The sequence below is a fragment of the Epinephelus lanceolatus genome, chromosome 7, assembly GCF_041903045.1.
Source record: "Epinephelus lanceolatus isolate andai-2023 chromosome 7, ASM4190304v1, whole genome shotgun sequence".
In the NCBI taxonomy this organism is placed as follows: Eukaryota; Metazoa; Chordata; class Actinopteri; order Perciformes; family Serranidae; genus Epinephelus; species Epinephelus lanceolatus.
The window spans coordinates 14,356,391-14,378,536 of NC_135740.1; the positions used below are offsets into that span (position 1 = coordinate 14,356,391).

Genomic DNA, 22,146 nt, shown 5'->3' on the forward strand with positions numbered 1-22,146 from the left:
AGTTAGGAATGCTCTAAAGAACAAATGTTTACAGACACACATATATCAAATCTAATTACTAAGAGTATATACTTGTGATTTGATTAAATAAACGTAAAACCTACAATTACGGCCTCCACAAACCAGTTAAGTTGCATTAAAAATTTACATCCATGTCAGTGAAAACTCAGATGCCTCACACACACATCTTAAACCCGGCAGCACAGAAACTGGAGTACATAATGTATTTGGTGAGGACAGTGTGTTTGGGACTCCGTCACATTAAACTACAGTGCCCATATTTATCACAGGAAGTTGTCACCCAGTGCAACTGCAGGATGCAGGTCGATACCACAGCGCAGCATGTTCTTAATTGAATGCGGCCTTTCAAAAGTTCAGTGAAGCATGAAGAGTCTGAATTGAGGCGGATAGTTTGATGCTTCAAAGTCTGGTTTCCATCACTACAGATGAGTTCGTACTGTGAGCTCTTACCTTGACAGTGCATAATGTCTTTCCATTCGGGCTTTCAGGTCCTCATTCTCCTGCTGGACCTTCTTAAGGCTCTCATCCAACTTCACATTTTTCTCTGTCTGGAAAGACAAAAACAACAACACATGAATTCCTCAATCATTCTATTGGTTCCTTTTTAATGATCATGATCATCTGCCTCAGGTCTCACCAGTTTTTCTATCTCCATCAGCTTCTTTTCCTGCTGGTGGAGCTGATTGTTTTTGATATCCAGCACCACTTTGAGACTCTCCAACTCCTGCTCCAGATACAGCGTGTGGGAGTCCTTCTGTGGGGCAAATAAGTGCCAAGATGTTAAGGGACTGTTAAAGACTTTAAATATGAGTACAGCCAGTGTCATAAATATCATGTGGCCATAAATCCAGAACCATACAACAGAGGGCGCCGTGCATCATTTACAAATTAATCATTGCTCCAGACTCACAGAGGCAATGAAACTCTGGACGTTAAGGTGTCATACACATTGACATAAAAAATATAAACATGCAAATAATGTGTTTTGCATGAAGGTACTGTTTAAACTAACAGTCCCTTTTTAGCTACAAGTGGCCAATATGTAATACTGAGCTGTTGCTAATGCTGCTCTAATTATTAATAGCAGATGAGGAGTGGCAGGGTGATGTGAGGTAGTTACCTTAATGACTCTACTGTGCCAGGGCAGAATGCTGAGTGCATGTGGCAGCTACTTAACACTGATGAGGAGTGGCATCCTCACTGTGCAACAGCACTCTGGGAAAATTAAAATCTACACCCTGAGCAGAGAGGGAGGGCGGTGTTGTGTAGGGGAGGGAATCTCCAGGCACCTCATGATTCGATTAAGATTCAGTGGAGAATGATCTGATTATCAAACGATTATTGATGCATCAAAGTTTTTGTTAATTTTAAACAAACCGTACCATATTTGTAATTACCCATGATTTAATAAAACAGATGAGGTTATGTATATACAGTGTGCCTCTTGTCTAGGTCCCTTATCCCTTCGACTTCCCTGAAGCCCAAATGCCTCCACAGGCTAGCTTTTAAACCAGGAAGTGCCAGTCAGATTGTATCCATCTGTGGTTGCTCACACCAACCCACTGTGATATTTTTATGTCACTGTAGTGTCCAGTGTTTGCATACTGTAGTATTTCATCTGAAATAGTATGCAGTTAATGTACTGTTGAACATTAAATGGTCCTCAGCCTTTTTATTTTAAATGTTAACCACATTAATTAATGAATTAGTTCATTTGAAGCACCTCAAGTCTCCTGCCTGTATGAGAATCACATGAAGGGGAGGTTGTGTGTTATGAACATCTCCAGCAGTGGAGAGCAGCCTCTCTTGCCCAGGAAGAAAGCCAAGACGCTGAGCGGGCCTGGCGCAGGGTTTTTGAGGTGAAACAGGCTAAACACAGATTTACTGGCCCTCATTTATCAATCTAGCGTACAAACCAGAGCAGATCTGAGTGCAGAAATCATGCAACGATAGGGTTCACGTGTGATTCATGAAACATTCTTATCTCTCGCTGATCACAGTGTAGCAATGATCGGGCGCTGATAAATGTAGTGGCTGAAAAAAAGCTGACATTTAAATATCTCACCCCAATATGTTCTTGGCTTAGAGGCCTTGCTCCTAGAGTTTCAACATAGAGAGGTGTAACACGAGGTAAAAATGCTGGCGTCCCAGGACCAATTTAACCAAATGGTTCTATCTCAATGATTTTACAAAATATAAATATTTGACTGAAAATACTTAGATGTCAGTTAGAATAAGATTTCATGACAGTTTTCCGACTCGGTCAGATTTACTGATGTTTAACTGTAGCCTCCACTCACGTTCACATAGATAAGTGATGGGCTTTTCGTATATTAGGGCCATTGTCTTCACCAGAGAGGTGTTTTAAGTTGTTTAATGCTACAATGAGCGTCTCACTGGTCTCGTTTGTTAACACTGCTGACAGTTGCTCTGCTCAATTAATCTTAGTTTCTAGGTGATGGCGAAGAAGGTATTCACTACTCACTTCACGTTCGCCTCACAACTGTAATTACTTAGTCATTAAAATCAAATATGCTTGCAACATCCACCTTTCGTGAAGATGAATAACAAGTTAACTCCAGTGTGTGTGTGTCGCCTGGGTGCTGCACTGCTCTCACTGTTGGACTCCGCCTCCTTTGTTCTGTCAACATCACGTTATTAACAAATATTTAGATAACTGATTATTGACACTTGTGAATCGGTGCCAAGTCATCCATATCTGCATTGAGAGTTTAACCCACTCCTGTTCAAATTGTTTTATATGGTAAAAAATGGTTATTCAACCTAATAGAGTCATAGAAAAATAAGGTCTCTGAAGAAAACCTGTGCTGATTTTTTTTTCTGTTAGTAGTTTATATTTCTGGTAATCACTGGCTTCATAGTTTTGCCATCTTTTGCTCAAGGGCAGGCAACACTGGAGTCATGGGATGTTTTAAAGTGGAGCTCTGCTGTAATAAGCACAAGATAAGAGTACCTGACTCTTTTCGGCCAGCTGTTTCCTCCTGCTCTCCTCTGCAGTTAGCTTCTCAATTAGAGCGTTGTTTTCCACAGTCAGCTCTTCAATCCGTCCCTGTGGATATACACAGCACAACACAGTCGCTGAGTACCACACTGGTTCATCAATCCATGAGTTGACATGCACTGTTTGTGAATTGTTTTAATAAAAGGGAAAAGCAGGTCGAGCTTACAGACAGAGCAGCTCCTGTCTCTTTCAAAGTTTTTTCCAAAGACTGCAGCTCCTCACTGTGGACTTTGTTGAGCTCTAAAAGGTTTACAGGTAATATGACATCAGAAAATATCTCAGAAAACTCAGACTGTAAAAGATAGCTCAGGGATAATCACAATATATAAACCCACACACACACATTGGTTAACTGAGGTAGAACATCAAAAGTTAAAATACACCAGACACTTTCTCAGCTTGAGTCAGCTTCGTTATTTCAGTCAAATACTGTTCACTCACCTTCCAGTGACTTTTCATACTTCTGTTTAATAGCCTGCAGCTGCTCTGTGTGGCTGCTCTCTAGTTCCAGCTTCATGGATTCATGATTGGATTTAAGTTCTCCAATCTTTTAAGAGAACAAAGGATAGACTTCATTATTGACCACAGCATTACTGATCTTACTAAGAACTGCACTGCATTAAGCTGTTTTACAGTTATTTCTCACAAAGCAAAGAGAAGTTCAAACAAACACTGGCATTTTAAAACGTTATCGCATCAAGGATTACACTGACAGAATATTGACAAAGAACACCCCACCCTCCACTGGTGTCTGAGCCTTTACAGAGAGCAGTTTTCCATTAAATGCATATAATAATAGAAGAGCTTATAAATGACACGGCAGGATACTCAGAAGAAAGTAAATCCTCCTGCACAAATGATTAAAATCTATTATACAAATCATAATTAAAAGGTGAGCAGGAACACACCTGCTGTTGCATGAGAGTCTTGCACTTGTCAGTTTCCTCCTGGTAGGTGAGGTGGGCCTTGTCCCACTCAGCCTGGTAGTAGGCCTGTAGTCTCTCCTCCAGCTCTGCCAGGTCCTGTTGGTGCTGCTCCTGCAGTTTTTGCAGTGCATCCTCCAGAGCGACACGCAACTCATCCTTCTCCTTCTCTAGCCGTTCAGAGGACTGGATGGAGGAAACTGAAAATCACAAACAGAAAGGTTGTATTTTATCTTGTTAAGAGGGTGACAGAACATTTGCATGGTGTTTGGTGACTGTATGCAGCTGTGTAGACTGTAATATTCATTAAAATAGGGCAGAGGAAAAATGTTATTAGTAACTGCTTGTGTAAGAAATGTGATATGTCCACTGAGGAACTCCGTTCAGCAAAGTTCTCCTGTGATGTAAATGTGTGACACTAGATGAGCTCCAAAAAGGAATGGAAAAAGTGACTTTCAAGGGGAGGTTCCTCTTGCACTTGACTGCATATGCCAACTACACTGCAGTTATTTATAGGCAGATGAAGTTATGTTACAAGTCTCTTTATTCTTTTACAATATCTTGACGTCTGTAACACAATAGACAGATTTCTTCAATCAGGAACGCCTTTCTTTCCTCCACAGCTGCTAATTTGCCATTTTTAAGTTTGCGCAATTGGTGGCTTTTGTTCTTGTGCTGGAAACCAGTCTCACTATTTCCCAACTGTTTCCATCTTCGAGTGTTTATATCTGATCTGGAGTAGGCGACAGTGACCAACTCCATGCCCTGTCTCCAGTTTACGTGCTTGTGCTCAAACACTGTTGATACCCAGCAGCTGGCGTTGCCTGCCGAGTAAACTTCAACCCACTAGTGAAGTCACACTCATGGTGTACGGTAAGAAACGCAGCTGTGCAGAACAAGAGCATCTATTGCTGTGTCAAGCAGGTGATTTGCTCTTTAAGGTTTGGTCTCAAATATACATGGTAGGACAATAAACTATAACTACTTAGAACTTGACATAATCGATGACTTCAGTAGTGGGCGTAAAATAATATTGAACCCAGATGTTACTCGGCTTTGCTACAAAATACGTGGCAGGTACACTCACTGCTCTCACAAAACATCAGGGCACAATAAAGGTACATGCATGTTCCCTCATAAAAGTTATCTTACAGTTTAATATCCAGTTCTAAAACACACACTGGGGGGCACGGCACAATATTATAATGGTCACAATAAAGGTCACTTTTTTTTTTTTTTTTTTTGCACATATGCTGTATGTTTACTGGCTCACACTATCTGCATTGAAGGTTACAATTTAAGTGATGTCGGACAACTCTGTCACAGACAAACAGTCTCAAATCATGTTGATTATAATGTGTATTCCTGCTGCTGTCTGGAGGTAAATGAAAAGTTGGTGTTTTGCACAGCTAAAAAATGAGCAACTGTATAAAGGAACACTGCACTACATGAAGATTCACCTTACCAAGAGTGGAATAATGGCAGCACATCCAGGAACAGTGGCCAAGCTAACATAGGGACTATCTATCAGGCTTTGGCATGTACAGCTCAACAAACAGAGTCCAGCACTGTGCTACCATGTGTAACAGAGATCTGGTCATATGAGCCTTTCTGGTCCAAATCCACCCCACAAAAACACCTCATGGCTCATATGGGGGAGGGTCCAGTTAATCTAAAGTTAGCTGCATTTTGGCCCACACTCAGCAGGGTGATGGGGTTTGAAGTGTCACAGATGGTGAAAAAGGCAGATCCCTCTTAGATATAACTTTACGTGTGAGGAATGATAAAAGGAGGTGTGGTTGTATCATAGTTTTGGCTGTGGCCCAAGACTGTAATTTATTGCTGTAGAAGGAGTGAGATCACCGTGGAAGCAGGCAGGGACACAGTCTGAGGAAGGAATGAACCAAAAGCGGACTTGTAAGAATGCGTCTGGAACTTTCAAACATCTTTTACTGCACAGAATACAAAAGGTCCACTGGAGGTCAGTGAATGTCTCACAGTCTCCCTGAAGTGAAGAATGTGTTAAAGCGCAGATACAACAGTGCTCAGCGTATAAGAGCGGTCATGTGGCAGTCTCGAGGCTGTGACAGAGGGGAGGAGCCACAACACTACTGCTGCCTCAAGTCAGAGGGATGAAAACTGGTGTGTGAGGTTGCCCGTAAGTGCCGAGCTATTCTGTGTGACAGCACTTAGGCTGGACAGAAGATGAGTTATTGTTCCTTAGCCTTCACAAGGCCTCAGGTGGTGTGGCATTCCACCACTGGAAGCCCTTCCTGTGTAGGATCAGAGGTCAGCGTGTAACTCCCTGGGGACTGACACCACACTACTGTGTGATACGTATGTGATTTTCAGACGAGGAAAAAGCAATTAACAAGTGGAGGAAAAAAAACACAGGGGATATCTATGTGATGGGTAAAAGCAAACAAGACTAAGTCGTCCCCTGCATACAGAAATGCTAATATTTCATTCATGAGGCATTTTACACACCACTTCCACCAAATAAGAATAGTTAACCCATCACAGTACAAACTAACTATAACCAACTATAACTATAACTATAAAATACAGATTAGATTAAGCTGCATGACTGTCAGTCCGGAGGAATTTGTGCAGTGTACGAGTGACTAAACTTATCAATGCAAAATAATGCCCAACATACGTTAAAGACGACACAATTAAAGCAACAATGACCCAGATCAATAACTGCATTAGATCACAGAAACAAAATAAGTGAACCAAACCCAATAGACATGATGATAAAAACAAACATAGCAAAACCCAATTGTCCTCATTATCTAAACAGATCCTGACTTTTTTATCTAAACTGAACAATCAAAATGCTAAAAATACACCGGAAAGAGGAACTAAAACCAGACCCTGTATCAGAAGGGTGCACTTTGGTACTAACAACACTAAATACAACTGGTGTGTGAATAAAGTGATCTAACTTACCCAGCTCTCCTCGAAGGTTGACCAGCTCCTGGGACAGATCCCTGCACTGCTTTGTGGCTACATCACGCTGCGGAGAAAAAAAATGTAAACAGTCATGCACATTAAGATGTCAAAGCAGTTTTTGTAGCTTAAATCCTCACATTTAAGTTAAAAAAGGAGCAATGTCAGCATTATGAATTTGAGAGGTTATTTACTATTAGACTAAAGGTTCTGTCGGGGAAACACCCTGACACATAACCATCTAATGAAGACAGGTTTCCCTTCCAGGATATTGTGTTCGACTGCCAAATGCGAATATAGTGACAGTACCAGAGCAACAAGGGAAGGAGATTAAGGAAAAACAGACATTCAAGTCATGTTTTCAGTCTTTGCACATGCTGTCTATCAGCCTAACTCCTTTACTTCTCCCTTTCTGACTCAGTTCTGCAGAGGAGGCTGCGCTGTAGCTGCAGTGCTCCTCCAGACTTCAAACTGACGCATCCAAATTCAAAACAGTTTACCTCCTGTTTAATACCTTTCTTTAAAAAATAATGACTCACATAAACAGCCTGACATACTAACATGACACAGCGTACATTATTCAATTATGAACCTAAGAAGGAGTAGCCAAGTAAGACAAGCCGAATATGACTTCAGTGATCAGTTTACAAAAGCAAATAGAGTCCACCCTGTCCTGCTGTACCCCAGATCTGCATCTATTCCTCACTGCAGAGTAGAACAATGTAGAAGCCAGTTACCCTCTCTGCAGCGCAGGGAGCACTAAGGCACGCTTTGCTGCCAGAACAGCCCATGATCCAGCCTCAGCCTGAGGCTTGGGTGCCGGAGTCTCCCCCCCTGCAGCTGTGGAGACCCAGTACTCCAGGATAAACAGTGGTCCAGGTGGACGCACCACCTCCACACACCTCCTCCCAGACTGCTCTGACTACATCTGAGGCAGGACTGAAAAAGCCGCTTCACTGGCTGTGGTGAGTGACTGCAGAGTGCATTACCGTATTACACCTAAAAAAAAAAAAACAAAAGGGGCAGGCTACAGTGTGCACAAGAACAGCCTCCTCATCGGTGAGGTGAGGTCACTTTAAGACAGCACTGAAGGCAGCCGGAGTGGAGCAAACGGATAATTTGTACAGAGCTGCCTGACATCAGGCTGATGGAGCAGGACTTGTGCTGTGCAGTGACCTTCCCAGGGGATACACGGAGAGGCTTCATTACCACCATCCCCCACCACTCATCCAAAACTACATTAAATCATCCCCTCAGCCCTCTGCATCACTACCTTACAATCTGCTGTGCAGCTACAGGCTTCATGGGTACAATCTCTCTGTTACAAGATGATATCATGCTGAGACAGATCACATTTCCAGCTTCTGTGTGAGCACGAGTCTTTACAGTCAATGTATAGAAAAGCTGCAACTCACAATTATTTTTATTGTTGAGTAATGCACTGATTATTTTCTTGATTAATGAATTATTTGGTCAATAACATGTCAGAAAATGGGGAAAAATGTTGATTAGCAGTATGCGTCAATTTAAAATATATATGTGCAGAAAATTACAGGTATATCCAAATCATTTATAATTAATCATTTATCTTTTTGAGCATAATAATTTAGCACAGTAACTGTCACTTTTCAGCCCTATACTCATGATGTATAAAACCTTATCATTAGTCTAATAGTTGCTATTACATATGTCTATGTTTGGCTCTGCACGTTTTTGTCATTTTAACTTGATATCCAGTTTCTCAGCTGATAGAGCCTATGTAAGTCTAAGGGACATCTAGCCGGGTACAAAGAATAGACACGTCCCCAGTGTATATCAATATGATACCATGTCAGGTGTAGAATAACACTTGATGGGAGACTAAGATCAATGACTAATTGCTTCAGATCAAGTTACAAGTTCCAAGAAATCCTGTGAATATCAAAAAGCCAGCGAAGTAAAGCGAGATTCTTAATCCTGTTTCTAGTTATATAGGAATGTGCTTGCATTCCTACACTGAAATGCAACGTGTTTCACAGCATTTTCTCTGAGAGAAGGTATTTCAAACCAGGTCCAGTTCTTACACACTCCATCCAAACAGATGATAAGAAACAGTGCTCAGCCCTCACTTAGTGTTTGGCTGCTCTTCATAACCATATCAAGTCAACAGCTGGGACATTCTCACACTATGCTGGTAAGGACCTGCCTCCTATTCTTGGTCTGATGAGTAGCCACCAGATTCCATTGCACACTACATGCACACAGACTCATAAAGTAAAACAACTAACACACAAATCTGTATTTTTGTCTACTAACTCGATATTTTGTTATCAAATTAAAGTTCTGTGTGTTATAGATACTGTAGGTATTAATGTCCACTGGAATCACTGGTTCCAGTGGACAGGGTGAAATGAAACAGGACACGCTGTGGTTAAAGTTGAGACAACTGTTTTTTTTGTGAGAGAGGAACAAACATGTTGTGTTTTTAATATCTGTTGATATAATCAGTTTCACAACCCTGCCACCCAAACATGACACATGAGTCAAGCATCAGTGACTAAAGATCACAAACTGTGTCCTAAATACCAGCTGTCACGTTACACAGGCCAGCATTTGATACATTTAAACACATTTTTCTCTAGCTTTGTTTTGTATGTATATATTCATCAGTGAATACTCAATACTCTTCTAAAAAAGTGGGCTACAACAGGCTTCCTAATGCCTGGAATGTACACCCAAGTTACAACAAGCAAAAAAGATGGCTCCTACACATCTGAAGAGCAAATGTCAAAATAACTTAGACACCTGACTGCATAATCAGAATACCTTTGCTTTTTCACCCTCATGGCAGCAGGGACTAAGACACAACAGTACACACTGCAGCTCACTGAGGCTAAAATTGGACTGATAGGAGCTGTGTCACAACTGCAACTATCCAGAGCAATGCCACTAGGGATCTGTATGGTGTCAAACTCTGGAGTGAGGCAGGAGTAAAAGGAGGTGCTGTAATCTAGGCCAAAGGAAATAAACGCATGAGTGGCTTTCTGTAGCAGCAATGGTTTACTTTTCTGAAATAGTTCTCAGCTGCTGAGCGCTCAAGCGCACCACCACTTTAACACATTTGTTAAATTCTCGTCAACAAACACCTTCTTGGTACACTGTTTTTTCACTTCCTCCTGAGTCCCTGTGGTACTTCGTGACACATACAGTAGCACACGGCTTGCAAACAACAGCTTGTTTAGAACTTAAGAACTGATGGAGTCACCAGCCGCTTCTTTTCACTTTATGGCAGCACCAAACCAGAAGGAGTCACTACAGCAGCAACAAGCATTTGATCCCTCACCCACACCCCCTGCTTATTTGTGTGTGATCAAACACCCTGCCAAGCTGAAAGCGCCACAGCTACAGTGTGGTTTGAAATAGGGTCATTACTGTAGTGTTCTTCCTCTGCACCACCCTGATGCCCTGGAAGTCTACTGTATCTGCAGTACAGGGATGCTTAACTGAATAAAGATTTGTGTGTTCGAGCCAAGTTATTTTTACAACTTCATACTGTACATGTACATTAATGAATTTGGCCTCAACATCCTGTGCTGATGTGTTACAGGAGTAGCAACAATATCAGATAAGGTCCAGTGAATTGCAAAGGAATGATGGCAAATTTCCAGCGGCCTCTTGAGAAAGTCCTGGCAGACCTGATGTCTGCCCCTTATGCCACTGAATCAAGCCTCATTTGATTAGGACATAAAAATGTTTTACAAACATAAAGTAAGAAAAGAAAAAAGCAAACAACTCACTAACTATATTAACCTTGGCTCATCAGGTGTTTCTACAGTTGTTGCCCAAATATTTCAGTGTGCTGGTTAAATGCTGCTAATGTTTGACAAAGGTCAATGCAACAGGCATTTACTGAATGAATTTGTGAATTCAAAACAAGATAAAACATCAAGAAAAATGACTAAAATGAAAAACAAAGTTACTTGATAGCGACATCTCAACACTAACACACCTAGTACTATATTTATGCAATAGAGATGAGTCAAAACATTGAGTGGTGTAATCCTATTTGTATGGTCATACAAATTAAAGAAGCCACTAAATATCATCGTATGCCCTTTAATCAACTTTTATTTGGATAATGCATTCCAGTTGTTTCTCTCAATCAACGCATATGGTGTGAAAGCTTTGACAAGGACACCTCTAAAGTTAACCAGAGAGACTAAAATAGCTTGTGACATTTTATGTGCTCAAACAGGGTAACAGTATATCTGATTTTTCCTCTGCGTTCACAGGAAAACATGGATATAAATATTTACTAAGTTCATTGGGCCAATTTACTTTTAATTTAATTTTATAATTCACTCATATTAGTCTGTAGCGCTTGTGAGCAAATACACTTAGAGTCCAGCTCCACATCATAAATTTGCTTTGATAACAGCTAATGAGGGAGTATGGTGGTTGGGGTCGGGTGGAGAGTAGCTGATAGGATAAGCCTGTTTGTACTGCACTGTGGGGAAGATTAATCCTTTGGGGCATCCAGTTCCTGGAAGCCAGTAACATGCCACCACTATTAAAACAGATCCAAAACAAACAGCCAGTTTAAACATCTATATTTTAAAGGCTTACAGGGTCATGCTTCCCTACCTCAAAAACCTAAGAATCTATGAAAGGTACACGTCGGTAGAACTCAAACATTCATGGCATGCTTCTGGGTTGCAACCACAACAAGTTCAGGTCTTCTGTTAAAATCTTCAGAAGAACATGCTGCAGCAGAATCATGCTGCAATATCAATTCATTTTTAACAGGAACTGAATCTCTCTTTGATCCAAAACTGCTTCAGTTGTTCAATGGATGACAGCAACAGGACTGTTTTGTGTTGAACAGCTTCCAAGAAGTCTTTGTGTGCAGCCCCTAATACCCTTACAATTAACCCCCCCCCCCCCCATGCTGTCGCTGTAAATAGAAATGCCATTTTGTTTGCCTTGTATCAACACAGGATTTGATGTTGCAACACTTGTTGTTATGTCATAAGGATAAATTTAGACTGTGTGTACAACAACACAAATTGAAAAATATGAGACAAAAAGACGAGATCTTAAAGGAATCTGAGATTAAGATGATCCTTCTTTTACCCCAGACATTTTAGCTCTGTTGGCATTTGTGTTTCACCAGCGTATGGCTGTTTTTTATCTGTGTATTAAAGCAATACACATATTTCTTGTACACTGTTTAACCTCAGCTTTCTATACAAATTATGTAAAATGGAAAAATGGCCTGACATATTTTGTGATACCTTCTTTATACTGAGTGACCTTGTGATAATATGGTAATGTGAGCCACACTCTGATTACAGCTGTATAATTGATCCAATACCAACAATCACAAACTGAACCAGGCCAGTGATCTCCAGAGGTGTGATGATTACCAACAGCAAACACAACAAGACACAGCATAACATGCAACTGGTCTTTTATATTTCAACACCTCTCAATATTTTTCTCTGAATTAAAGGTTGGTGTGGCTGCAAAATGTTGCAACTGTGCCATATGCTTCATTATTTTCTCTCTATTGAATTATTTGCCAGTATAAATATCCAAGAGTCTACTATATAATTAATAATAACTATATAATTAGAAAAACTAATTTCCCATCATAAATAAAATTTTAATACCTCAGTCAAAGCTTGCTGCAAGACGACAGCAACAGCCTCAAATCCACGGTTACTAGCTGCCAGGAGGTCTCTGAACTGCTGGATGCCCTCGTCCTTTCTCCCTTCCTCGCTGACACTTGCTGGCACCACATATGCAGGTCCACTACGCTGGCTTGGTTGGGACGCTTGCTGCTGAGGGTGCTGCTGGCGGGAGCTGGCCTTGGGTTTGTTCTTGTCCACTGTGAAAGAACACGGTTTGAGTGTCGTGACAACGTTGATCATCATCATACCCCCCTCCATAACCGCTACAGCTGGTCTGACAGCAACACCGCCCGCCCTAGATGCTCATGTCAGGGTCACAGATGCAGCAAAGCTCCAGTGTCAAAGCGCTGGATATTTTCTGCAGTCTAGAACTGTTCTGTCCAATCAGTCAGTCTGATGGTTCCCAGTGCTGCTCCTCCGACAGTCCAGACGTAAAAATGGATCCTCTGAATGCAATCAGTTCTCCATATCCTAATTCAATCTAGTGCCGTGCAGACACTGGTCACCAAGGACAACTTATTTAGCGAGGCAGTTCTACTGTAGCTTTGATTTACATCAGTTTTATAAATACATCACCCCCACACAACAGCTACCATCAATCCTACAGATGAAAAACACTTTGTTTACTCTGCTACATCAATGCTACATCTACAATGAGACGTCAGAAGAGTGGAACACTAAACAGACAAACTCACTGCCACAGAGTGTTACAAGAGGAAAGAAAGGGATTTAACATTGATATTAGATACCTGTGTGCTTCTTTGAAAGCAGTTTGTTGACTGGGAGACTGTAGTGAGTGTTATGTAACACAGTAGTGAGGATATCCTGAGACACATGGGGAATACCAATGAGTGGAATATACTGTACCACTAGTGGCCTGTGGGGATACTCACTCACTTTAGATGACAGCTGTTGAAGCCAATTAGGATAACAAACAACGAATTTTGACAGACTTGGAAGTGAGTTTGGAAAAGCAAAAAGGTGCTGTAGTTGAATCCACTCAAAGGCACTCTTTTACCACTGTGTAGGCATGATCCCTGTCCATGAGGTGTTAATAATAATTTCGTTTCTGAACCATAAGACCTTTAGCATATTCACGTTAAATTTAGATGCACCGCACAGGGTATCATTTTAGAGCCTCATAACATCCCAGAATAACACCAGCATGTACCTGTGGGATATAGACATCCTTCTGAGCAAAATCATGCTGCATTACTTGGGTGCTTTCCAAAGTAAGACCCAACAGTTTCTATTGGCAGTGAGGAGAAGGTATTTCATCTAACAAGAGGAAATATCTTCTCTGCCTACTGTAGACAGCTGATCCAGGAGCTGCGGAACAGACAACCCTACACTGACCGGGGCAAAATAATACTGTAGAGAGATTATCACTCCACACTGTTGTGATGGAGCAAGATGAAAACCTTCTACGTGAAAACAGGATGAGATGTATTTCATCTGAATAATTATATGCTGCATTAATGCCACAGGCTGACTTGAGTTTACACAGCTTCATATCAGAATGTGCAATTCACCTCAAAACTAGTTTCTCAGTGGCCTCTCAGTGTCTCACAGCCAAAGTAAACTTCAGAATAAAAGACAGGCGCAGCCTTCAAGACAAACAAAACAAGACACACACCTTACTGTACCTTGCAAGTGAAATGTTGTCGCCTCTAATGTTTTAAGTTGGTGAACAACTTTACATGTGTTAAGTTCTCAGATTGAAATATGGAGCATATATCCTTTGATACCAGAAAAATAGTTTTCCATCTCAGTGTCTTGGCTGCATCCTTATAATATACATAAAATTCTTTTTACATTGAAATGCTTTTTTTATCTCATTTTTGCACCATGTACAGTGCATTAGTACAGCTTGAGAAATGTCAAAATAGAAAATCTTTTCTGACACAGATCCAAATTGTTGAGCTGTGCTGCTCAGCTTTCAATCATTTTGATGATGCTGCAGTTTAAATCTAAAAGGGTTTCTTTAAATCGGGGTGCCCTCTGCTGGTTGTGCAAAGGGCACAAAGAGACACCATCTCAAGTTGTATCACAGCTAACACGTACCACATATGTGCCTGCATGCAGAATAAGGTCAAGCTCCATGACAGACTCAGGCTGTTGAGCTACTGCAGAGTGGCAGTTCACATCATACTGTGTAAGTTTCTATGTGATGATGTTACCAACATGGGAGTGAAAAATAAGTCATTGTTAATAACATGTGAATCTCTTATCCCTCTGTAATGATAATGTATCATCTGTTCATGAAGGCTTTCTTTTAAAATCTGATTTAAAACATAGTATTGGCTGTTTGCTTTTTGTCTGCCCTCTTTTAACAGTGGGTTAATCACCATGTTCGCTGATACCACTTCATCCATATGAAGACGAACTGGAAGACAGAAATCTTTCCACATACTGTATGTTTCTTTCCCCCAGTTACCATCTTGTGCTTGTGTCCAGGACCAGAAGTGGACATTATGCAATAGATCTCTGCTGAATTTAAAAAATTCATGTTCTCACCTTTTTGAATGATTTATAATGGCCTAAAGAGGTGGGTGATTCAGAGATTCCTATAGTGAATAAAATTAAATGGCTCCTTTTAAAAGATCTTATTGAAAGATGCATATTGCGTATTATTCCTGACTTTATCATCTCACATTTCAATAGTAATTCTAACTGTAATGTTTTTTTCCCTCAATGCACAAATCTGCACTTCATCTTTCATCTGATTTGACTATCTCCCTTTGACGGCTGCTCCATGGCAACAGAGGACCTGCAGCTATTTTCTGTCTTAACAGCGTTGATGACACATGTTGCCCTCTTTATTTCATACTTCCTCCCAGGCTCAAAGAATCATTTTGTACCAATTCAATTAGTACACTTTACATTAAATACTAAGTGACTAGTAACTCCACAGCATAGTTCTCCGACGGCTGCTGTAAGGAGATATCACACAATAGCACAAAGCATGATGGGTGATGAGACCCCCCACAATCAGGCACTTGTTATAGCACTTGGTTGACACAATACCAGACAATAATTGTCAGTGTGACATTCCCTAGACACTTGCTTAAAGTAAATGATTAAATAAATAAGTATTTTAACTAACTAATACATAAGACATCTTGGTCATAGTAAAACAATGATGATTTGAAGTAAACGGATGACATTCCTTTGTTTAAATAAGACATAATTCTACTGGGTTATTAAAACCTTTGAGAGTGTAAAACTAACAAACAAATCACCAGAATAAATGTTGGCAATGTATGTTTCTGAAAAACAGGAATGTGTAATGTCTGAATATTATCATGTTAAGGACACAATGAAACTTGGTGTTTCTTGACATATGAGCAACACTGTAGTTATGTTTAGGCACAAAAACCACTTGGTTATGGTTTGGAAAAGACCATGGTTTAACTTAAAATACCCTCTTTAGGTGCCACAATCACAGATAGCAATGCCACTGATGTCTTGCTAAAAAAACACCAGGTCTATTGGCAAAATAGCTGCCATGAATTCTGCCCACGTCTTGCTAAAAAAAAGGTAAAAAATAACCGCTTATGTTGACTGTAGCTTTGGAACAGTGGTCTACAGCTTTGTAGCCATCTCTCTGACATCTCACGCCATCCACATCCACCAATGACAAAGTCAGCTTGTATACATGTAAGCTGAAATACGTCACTTTAGAAACATATCCCTGGTTTGCAAAAACGTACAATGCAAACATTTTCTTCTTGGCTGAAACTAAGTCACAATATTTGGTCATAATCTTTCAGAAGACGGATGCTTTAAATGATGTGGGAACCACAGGAAGCAACTGTATTCCCACAGTCCTGTTCAACAATCACAACAAGGGTCCCATGGTTCAACCCAGAGACCACGAACCAAAATAACCTTGGTTTATCTCAGGGTGAAACAGGAGCACTGGGTAGCCCAGAGAGCAAGACGAAGTGCATTTTGACACACAGACATATAAAAAGGTGGCCTCACAATTAATGCATGCCATCCTGAAATGCTGACTTTTAAAAAGAAGACCATTCTGAAGTTTCTTTAAAGAAAATTATTCCTGAATTCGATATTCCGATATAATGTTTCTGCTCAGGGTCACTTGTTTTGGTGACCAAGGTAGGTAAATGAAAGTTGAACCTCCTGTTTTGCCAGCGAGTAAATAGCATCACTAAAAATAGATTTCAGAAACAGCTAACTGCATGGGTCTACGTGAGAGGCAAACACTGATAGGCTTGGCTTAAATATTACAGCATAGAGACCCAAAAACCATGACAGTGTTAGCAGAAATATTAAATACTGAAAAAACTGACAGACCTGCTTGGAAAACCACAGTGTTCTTCTGGCATCCTGACAGCACCTGAATGTTTCGGAGTAAACCCTTGGCTGTCAGACGCACGTGGAAGTTCGACAGGGAGAGCCTCGGAGACCATAACATCTCTCAAAAACAAAACAAGACAGCCAATGTATTTAGCCAAAAATTATTTTAAAAAGAGTTTCCAAATGCAGAAGCTCAATACTGGCTATGAACCACATGCCATGTTGTGCCTCAGTATATCATGCCTCAGGTGATAGCAGAACCAACAAGGAGAAAACAAATAAATTAATAAAAAACAAAAGTAAGATTTACGCCACTGAGACAGCGTGGAAAAAAGTAAAGGCACCCAGTTCAGCATGGCAGGTCTCCCAACTCAAATCTGATTCCCAGCTGTGAAGGCTGGAAGATACAGAGAAGGTTACAGGCTGGCCAGTGGTTTGTGGCACAGCCTGATAGATGTGATGGTGGCAGGAAAAAAAAAGTTAAAATCTCTTAATCCTCTTGGTAAAGCCAGGCTCCAGTTATTCACCAACACTTGAATCTCTCACAGCAAAGCAAAGCAGCATCTCCAAGCTTAGTGATGGCGGTGCTGTAGCAGAGCCAGGATGCTAGAGGAGAGCAGAGGGGGGTAGGGTGGGGAGAGAAAGGAGAGGGTGGAGCTAACAGCGTAACTGCAGCCAATGGAAATTAAATCCAGCCCCCACACTTCCTCTCATTTTCTCTCTGTCCCTGTGTCACCAGCAGTGGGATGGCGAGAGATGACAGACCTGTCGTGGCATGGTTTTGTCTGATGAGCTGAGCTGGAAACTGCTTGGCTGGCACAGCTCTCTGTGAAAATGTGTCCTCAGCTATGACTGTGACATGTATTTAATCCAGGACTCAAAACAATGTGCTGACTAATTGAGTGTTATAAAAATCAGCAACTTCTCCATCCAGTTCGTGTAAAAGACAGAAAGACACATGGTAAGCTCCAAAACATGCTAAGGCCAATAAAAGAGAGCACACATTAGAGCTTTAGTGTGATTAATGTTTACAGATGTGGCCACTGATAAACACCAAGGGTACGAGAACTTTAATGTTCTGGTCAAAATTATCACAAACCATCCTTGATCTACCAAACCACAATTCCTTACAGCACTGAGCAGCAGTTTATCATTAGTTTCAGCTGAAAGCAGAAGTACTCTCTGAAGACAAGCCACATGGGCATAATGTCCACTGGGAATAATTTCATGCCCCTGGCTTTTAAAGTTTCAGGTTGATGTTCATACTAGAACCTCTTAACATTGCCCTCTTTTCTGGGGGCGGGGGGGGGGGGGGGAAGCCCTGTCTTTTCATTTATAGCTCATTTTCTTCTAAATACATACTAGCCTTGAACACCAGTCAAAGAAAAGGCAGCACAGGGTAGTGCTCTTTGTAGTTGACACAAATACAGCATTATCATAATGTATCAGGTCTCTATTAAGAAAACTACACAGGGCAAGCACATTAACAGTACAGAGGTTTAAACTGCATTTCTATTTTCTTTTTATCTTATACTTAACCATAACACAAAGCACAATAACCATTATCCTCTGAAACAAAGCCCACACACTTGACAAGTCATCTAAGCATTAATTTAAAACACAGATAATAAATCAAATAGATGCAATTTAACTCTTACCAGGTCCACTTGAAGGTACACGAACAATTCTTGGAGAAGCAGTCTTTTTCAGAGAACTGGCTGTAGAATTTGAAGAGCCTTTGCTGGTGGAAGCAGCAGGTTTGCATGCTGTGGCCAAAGCTGTCACAAGCAAAAGATCCAGGTGAGATGAGCGTCTGGAGTTAATCTGACCCATATTGTAGACCAAACTAGCAACTGACCACAACCACAGACAGCTTTTATGCTAGACCTAATTGATGAGGTTTGATGAAACATACAGTTTAACTGAAAAACAAAGATGCAAGTTATTTGATTTAATCAACATCAAAGGGCCCTTACCAAATGTGATTACCATACAATTTAAACATTAGAAAGAAACAATAGCTTTTTGTAGGTTAGTGTTTTGGGGGAGTTTAATCACTTTCAACCCCAGTCAGATTTAAAAGGGCTCTTTACTTATCAGTGTGAAGATTTGATAAATGTCAGTGTGGTCTCACTCATGAGTTCAGAAAGGGAGACTTAATTTTCATTAAAACAAAAATTATTTAAAAAAAATGAGAGACACATTCTCGTACAGGAAAGAGAGTCTGTTTGTATGTGTAGAGATGTGATCTCACATGGTCCAGTGTTTTTCCCAGGGGTTGTGATGAGTCTAGCTTTCAGCACAACCGTTTTGAAAGATGATGGTTTATGTGCCGCTCCTCCAGAAACTGTTTAACAAGTAGAAAAGTGTTGGTTCAGTTTTGAAGACTGCATGTGTTTAAGTAAAAGCACTAAAGCATGAGCATTTTAGTACTTCTTTCTATAAAGATTTTAGTGAAGTACTGCTGTAATCATCTCAGACATGACATGTCAATCTACTTGGAGAATGTAAACAGAGCATTTATGGTATAACAAGATCAATCTCAAGTGCAACAAGGTTAGTAACATTTCTTGACAATTTAATAATGTGATCAAATATAATGATTAAGGTAAGGGAGGATCCCCTGTCTTTTACCTGAATGACTGTTATTTACAAAAGACAATGTTAATCTGGCCATTATGACAAAAAAAAAATACCATAGTAAGATGCAGCAAATAAAGAAATCTATAAACAACTGAATGAATATCTAGCATAAACCGCCAAAATGGTAATATCCAGCTCTTAAAAATTCAACACTTGACCACGGCTACTGCAATTATGATTTAACTTCCAGTCTCACTTACTTCTCCAAAGCTTTTTATCGTTTCCATTAAACGCAGCTAACAAAGGGATGATACAAAAACGATAGGAGCCAACAAGCAGGCATGTCAAGAGGGTGAGATCACAGTTGGATGCTGCACTACCCTGTGCCATTACAGAGGAGCTGTTGAAAACATGAGCTGGAAATTCAGTCCAAGTGCAACTTCTAAGTCCTGTGTAACCAGCCATTGGTTTCTGATTTAAAATGTGAGAAAAATGAAGAAAAATAGCACAACTGTTCCTTTTTCTGCACCTCAGACGACATCAGTTGTAGTGTATGTCTGCTCACTTTCCTCCAGGCAACGCTGTGTGTGTGAACTAGAGTGGAATAGAACCCATTGCCATGACAACCACATAAGGGGTGGGGGTCCCCAGATTGGAAAACAGGTCCTCTTAGCCAATCATAGCCATGCATGCTGTTGAAGATGCTGGGAGGAGAAGAGTCCACTGTCTGACAGTGTTCCTCTTTATTCAATACACCAGTAAGAAATATAAAAAAAATACCATTATAACACATTAGAACCATCTGAAATTCAGCAGCAACACAATGATTTGCTGGCACTGGATTCGGAGTTCAGCTCATTCATATAGATTTTTGATAGCTTTGAAAGATGTTCTTTTTTCTTACAGAGCATGAAATAAAGAAATCTGAACAATGCCACAATGTTTTTTTAAAGATGCCAAGCTCCTGTATCTTGGCAGATGTGGAGGTATTAAATCAGAGACAGATTTGCCCCAGGGAGATTTACATCAGCCCTGAAGTGGGTCACTGTTCAGAACAGAGGCCCCTCCCCTTCATGTCCAGATGTGTCCTAAAAGCACAATAAACACCATGACCTGACCCTGGAAAACACCTGCATAAAACTGACTTTCTACCTTTATGTAACAGCCTGTGGGCACTGACCATCCTATTTCTAAAAACTGTAAATTCTTGTTAGGCTTACCTTGTGTACTCCTTGCATCTTCACTCTGCTCAGTGTGAACACTGGCCCCAGTAAGGCTCCTAGATGGCCCTGGGGCCTTGCGTGGTAGTCTAGAAGAAGGAGTAGGGGGAGGGCCCATAAGAGAGCGGCGAACGGGAGTATGAGGAGGTCTGGATCCATTCAGTTGAGGCTTAATACTTGCTGTTGAGTCAGTTCCAAGGGATGGCTCTCCTGTTGCCTGAACTCTCTGACTGCCTGGGTTGCAATAGAGCAAAAATAAATATCAGAGGTCAGAAGCAATATCCCCTTTATTAAATGGACAAATACTTAGCTCACCAGTGTAGCGGTCATGAGTACAAACACCGGTTGTAAAAATGTCCACTGAGCTCAAGACAGGCTAAATGCGGCCTAATAAAAGGAGCCAATCTTTCCCTAATAAGTGACAGTAGTATAATGAGTGATTTTCATGGGATATTTTAGAGACATTTGTCAATGCTAATGCTCTGACACCTGGTCACCACCTTTACCTCACCTGTGTGCTGTGCCCTAGAACATCCCAAACATAAGAAAATACAAGCCAAGGGCAGGGCCTCTAAAGATAAATACACTTCCAAACACTTACAGTGAGCCATAAATAATGATTGAGAGGGATTAGTTTTGATTGAGTCCAATCCAATCCAACATAGTATATCTTTAAAAGCTTATAAAACAATGTAACCATTAACTTATAAAAAAGAAATAATTAAATGATCCCCGACAGCTTACTTATTTCTTCTTACATTTAACATAACAATTGTACAAAACTTACCTGCATGTATCTTACGCACTACAGCAAGCATGTCAAAAATTATCAAATACAAACAAACAACAATTTAAAAAAATGGTTGAAGTGTAAGCAAAATACTGCATTCCAATAAAGTGTCCCTGTAGCCGGAGCATATGAAGGTTACTGCTATTTTACTGTGCTCAGGGCACTTGTTTCAAACATTGTTTTCTTACTTAAACACTATTGGTGAGCTCAAAACCTCCCTTTCCTTCCCCTGCTTTTTCCACTTGCACAGATGGCTTCCCATCAGAGGAAGAGTCCCCCTCCTTCCCCAGGACTCCTTTTACTATGAAGAGCAAAAGGGCAGAGGGAGTTGGCTGTTTATCCCCAAGAACTGGACAAGAGACCGGAGGTGACATCTGTATCCAGCACTGTTCCTGTGGAACAAGGCTGAGCTCATCAGGAGGAACGATAGTAGGGCTATCAGAGGAACTGCTCGATGTCACCCTCTAATGGGGAGACTCTTTTACTACAACCTCAATAATTTCAGTTTACGATGACATGTCGAGGTGAAGCAGCGCTACACAAATTAAACTTAAGTAGTGTCATTATTTTTATGTCATTTTCAATTATCTGAAATGATGGCAGCAAGCTAGTGAATAAGTCAGAAATGTTTTCTAATCAT

General features: G+C 40.7%; 1 protein-coding gene across 3 annotated transcripts in view; it reads right to left on the bottom strand.

The window, feature by feature from the left end:
- Nucleotides 1-22,146, bottom strand: part of mtus1a (microtubule associated tumor suppressor 1a) — a 30,998-nt gene that overhangs the window by 1,283 nt on the left and 7,569 nt on the right. Inside the window, exons 4-14 of one of the 3 annotated variants that reach the window (XM_033633045.2) lie at nucleotides 20,717-20,950; nucleotides 19,168-19,260; nucleotides 18,572-18,691; nucleotides 12,570-12,787; nucleotides 6,919-6,985; nucleotides 3,952-4,166; nucleotides 3,485-3,590; nucleotides 3,210-3,283; nucleotides 2,996-3,091; nucleotides 659-772; nucleotides 472-569 (exon numbers count right to left, since the gene is read on the bottom strand). In XM_033633045.2, the coding sequence (XP_033488936.1) occupies nucleotides 472-569; nucleotides 659-772; nucleotides 2,996-3,091; nucleotides 3,210-3,283; nucleotides 3,485-3,590; nucleotides 3,952-4,166; nucleotides 6,919-6,985; nucleotides 12,570-12,787; nucleotides 18,572-18,691; nucleotides 19,168-19,260; nucleotides 20,717-20,950 (1,435 nt within the window). Of the gene's footprint in view, nucleotides 1-471; nucleotides 570-658; nucleotides 776-2,995; nucleotides 3,092-3,209; nucleotides 3,284-3,484; nucleotides 3,591-3,951; nucleotides 4,167-6,918; nucleotides 6,986-12,569; nucleotides 12,788-16,910; nucleotides 17,526-18,571; nucleotides 18,692-19,167; nucleotides 19,261-20,716; nucleotides 20,951-22,146 lie in introns of those variants that run through there. The other 2 variants (XM_033633041.2, XM_078169204.1) reach the window with 2 other exon arrangements.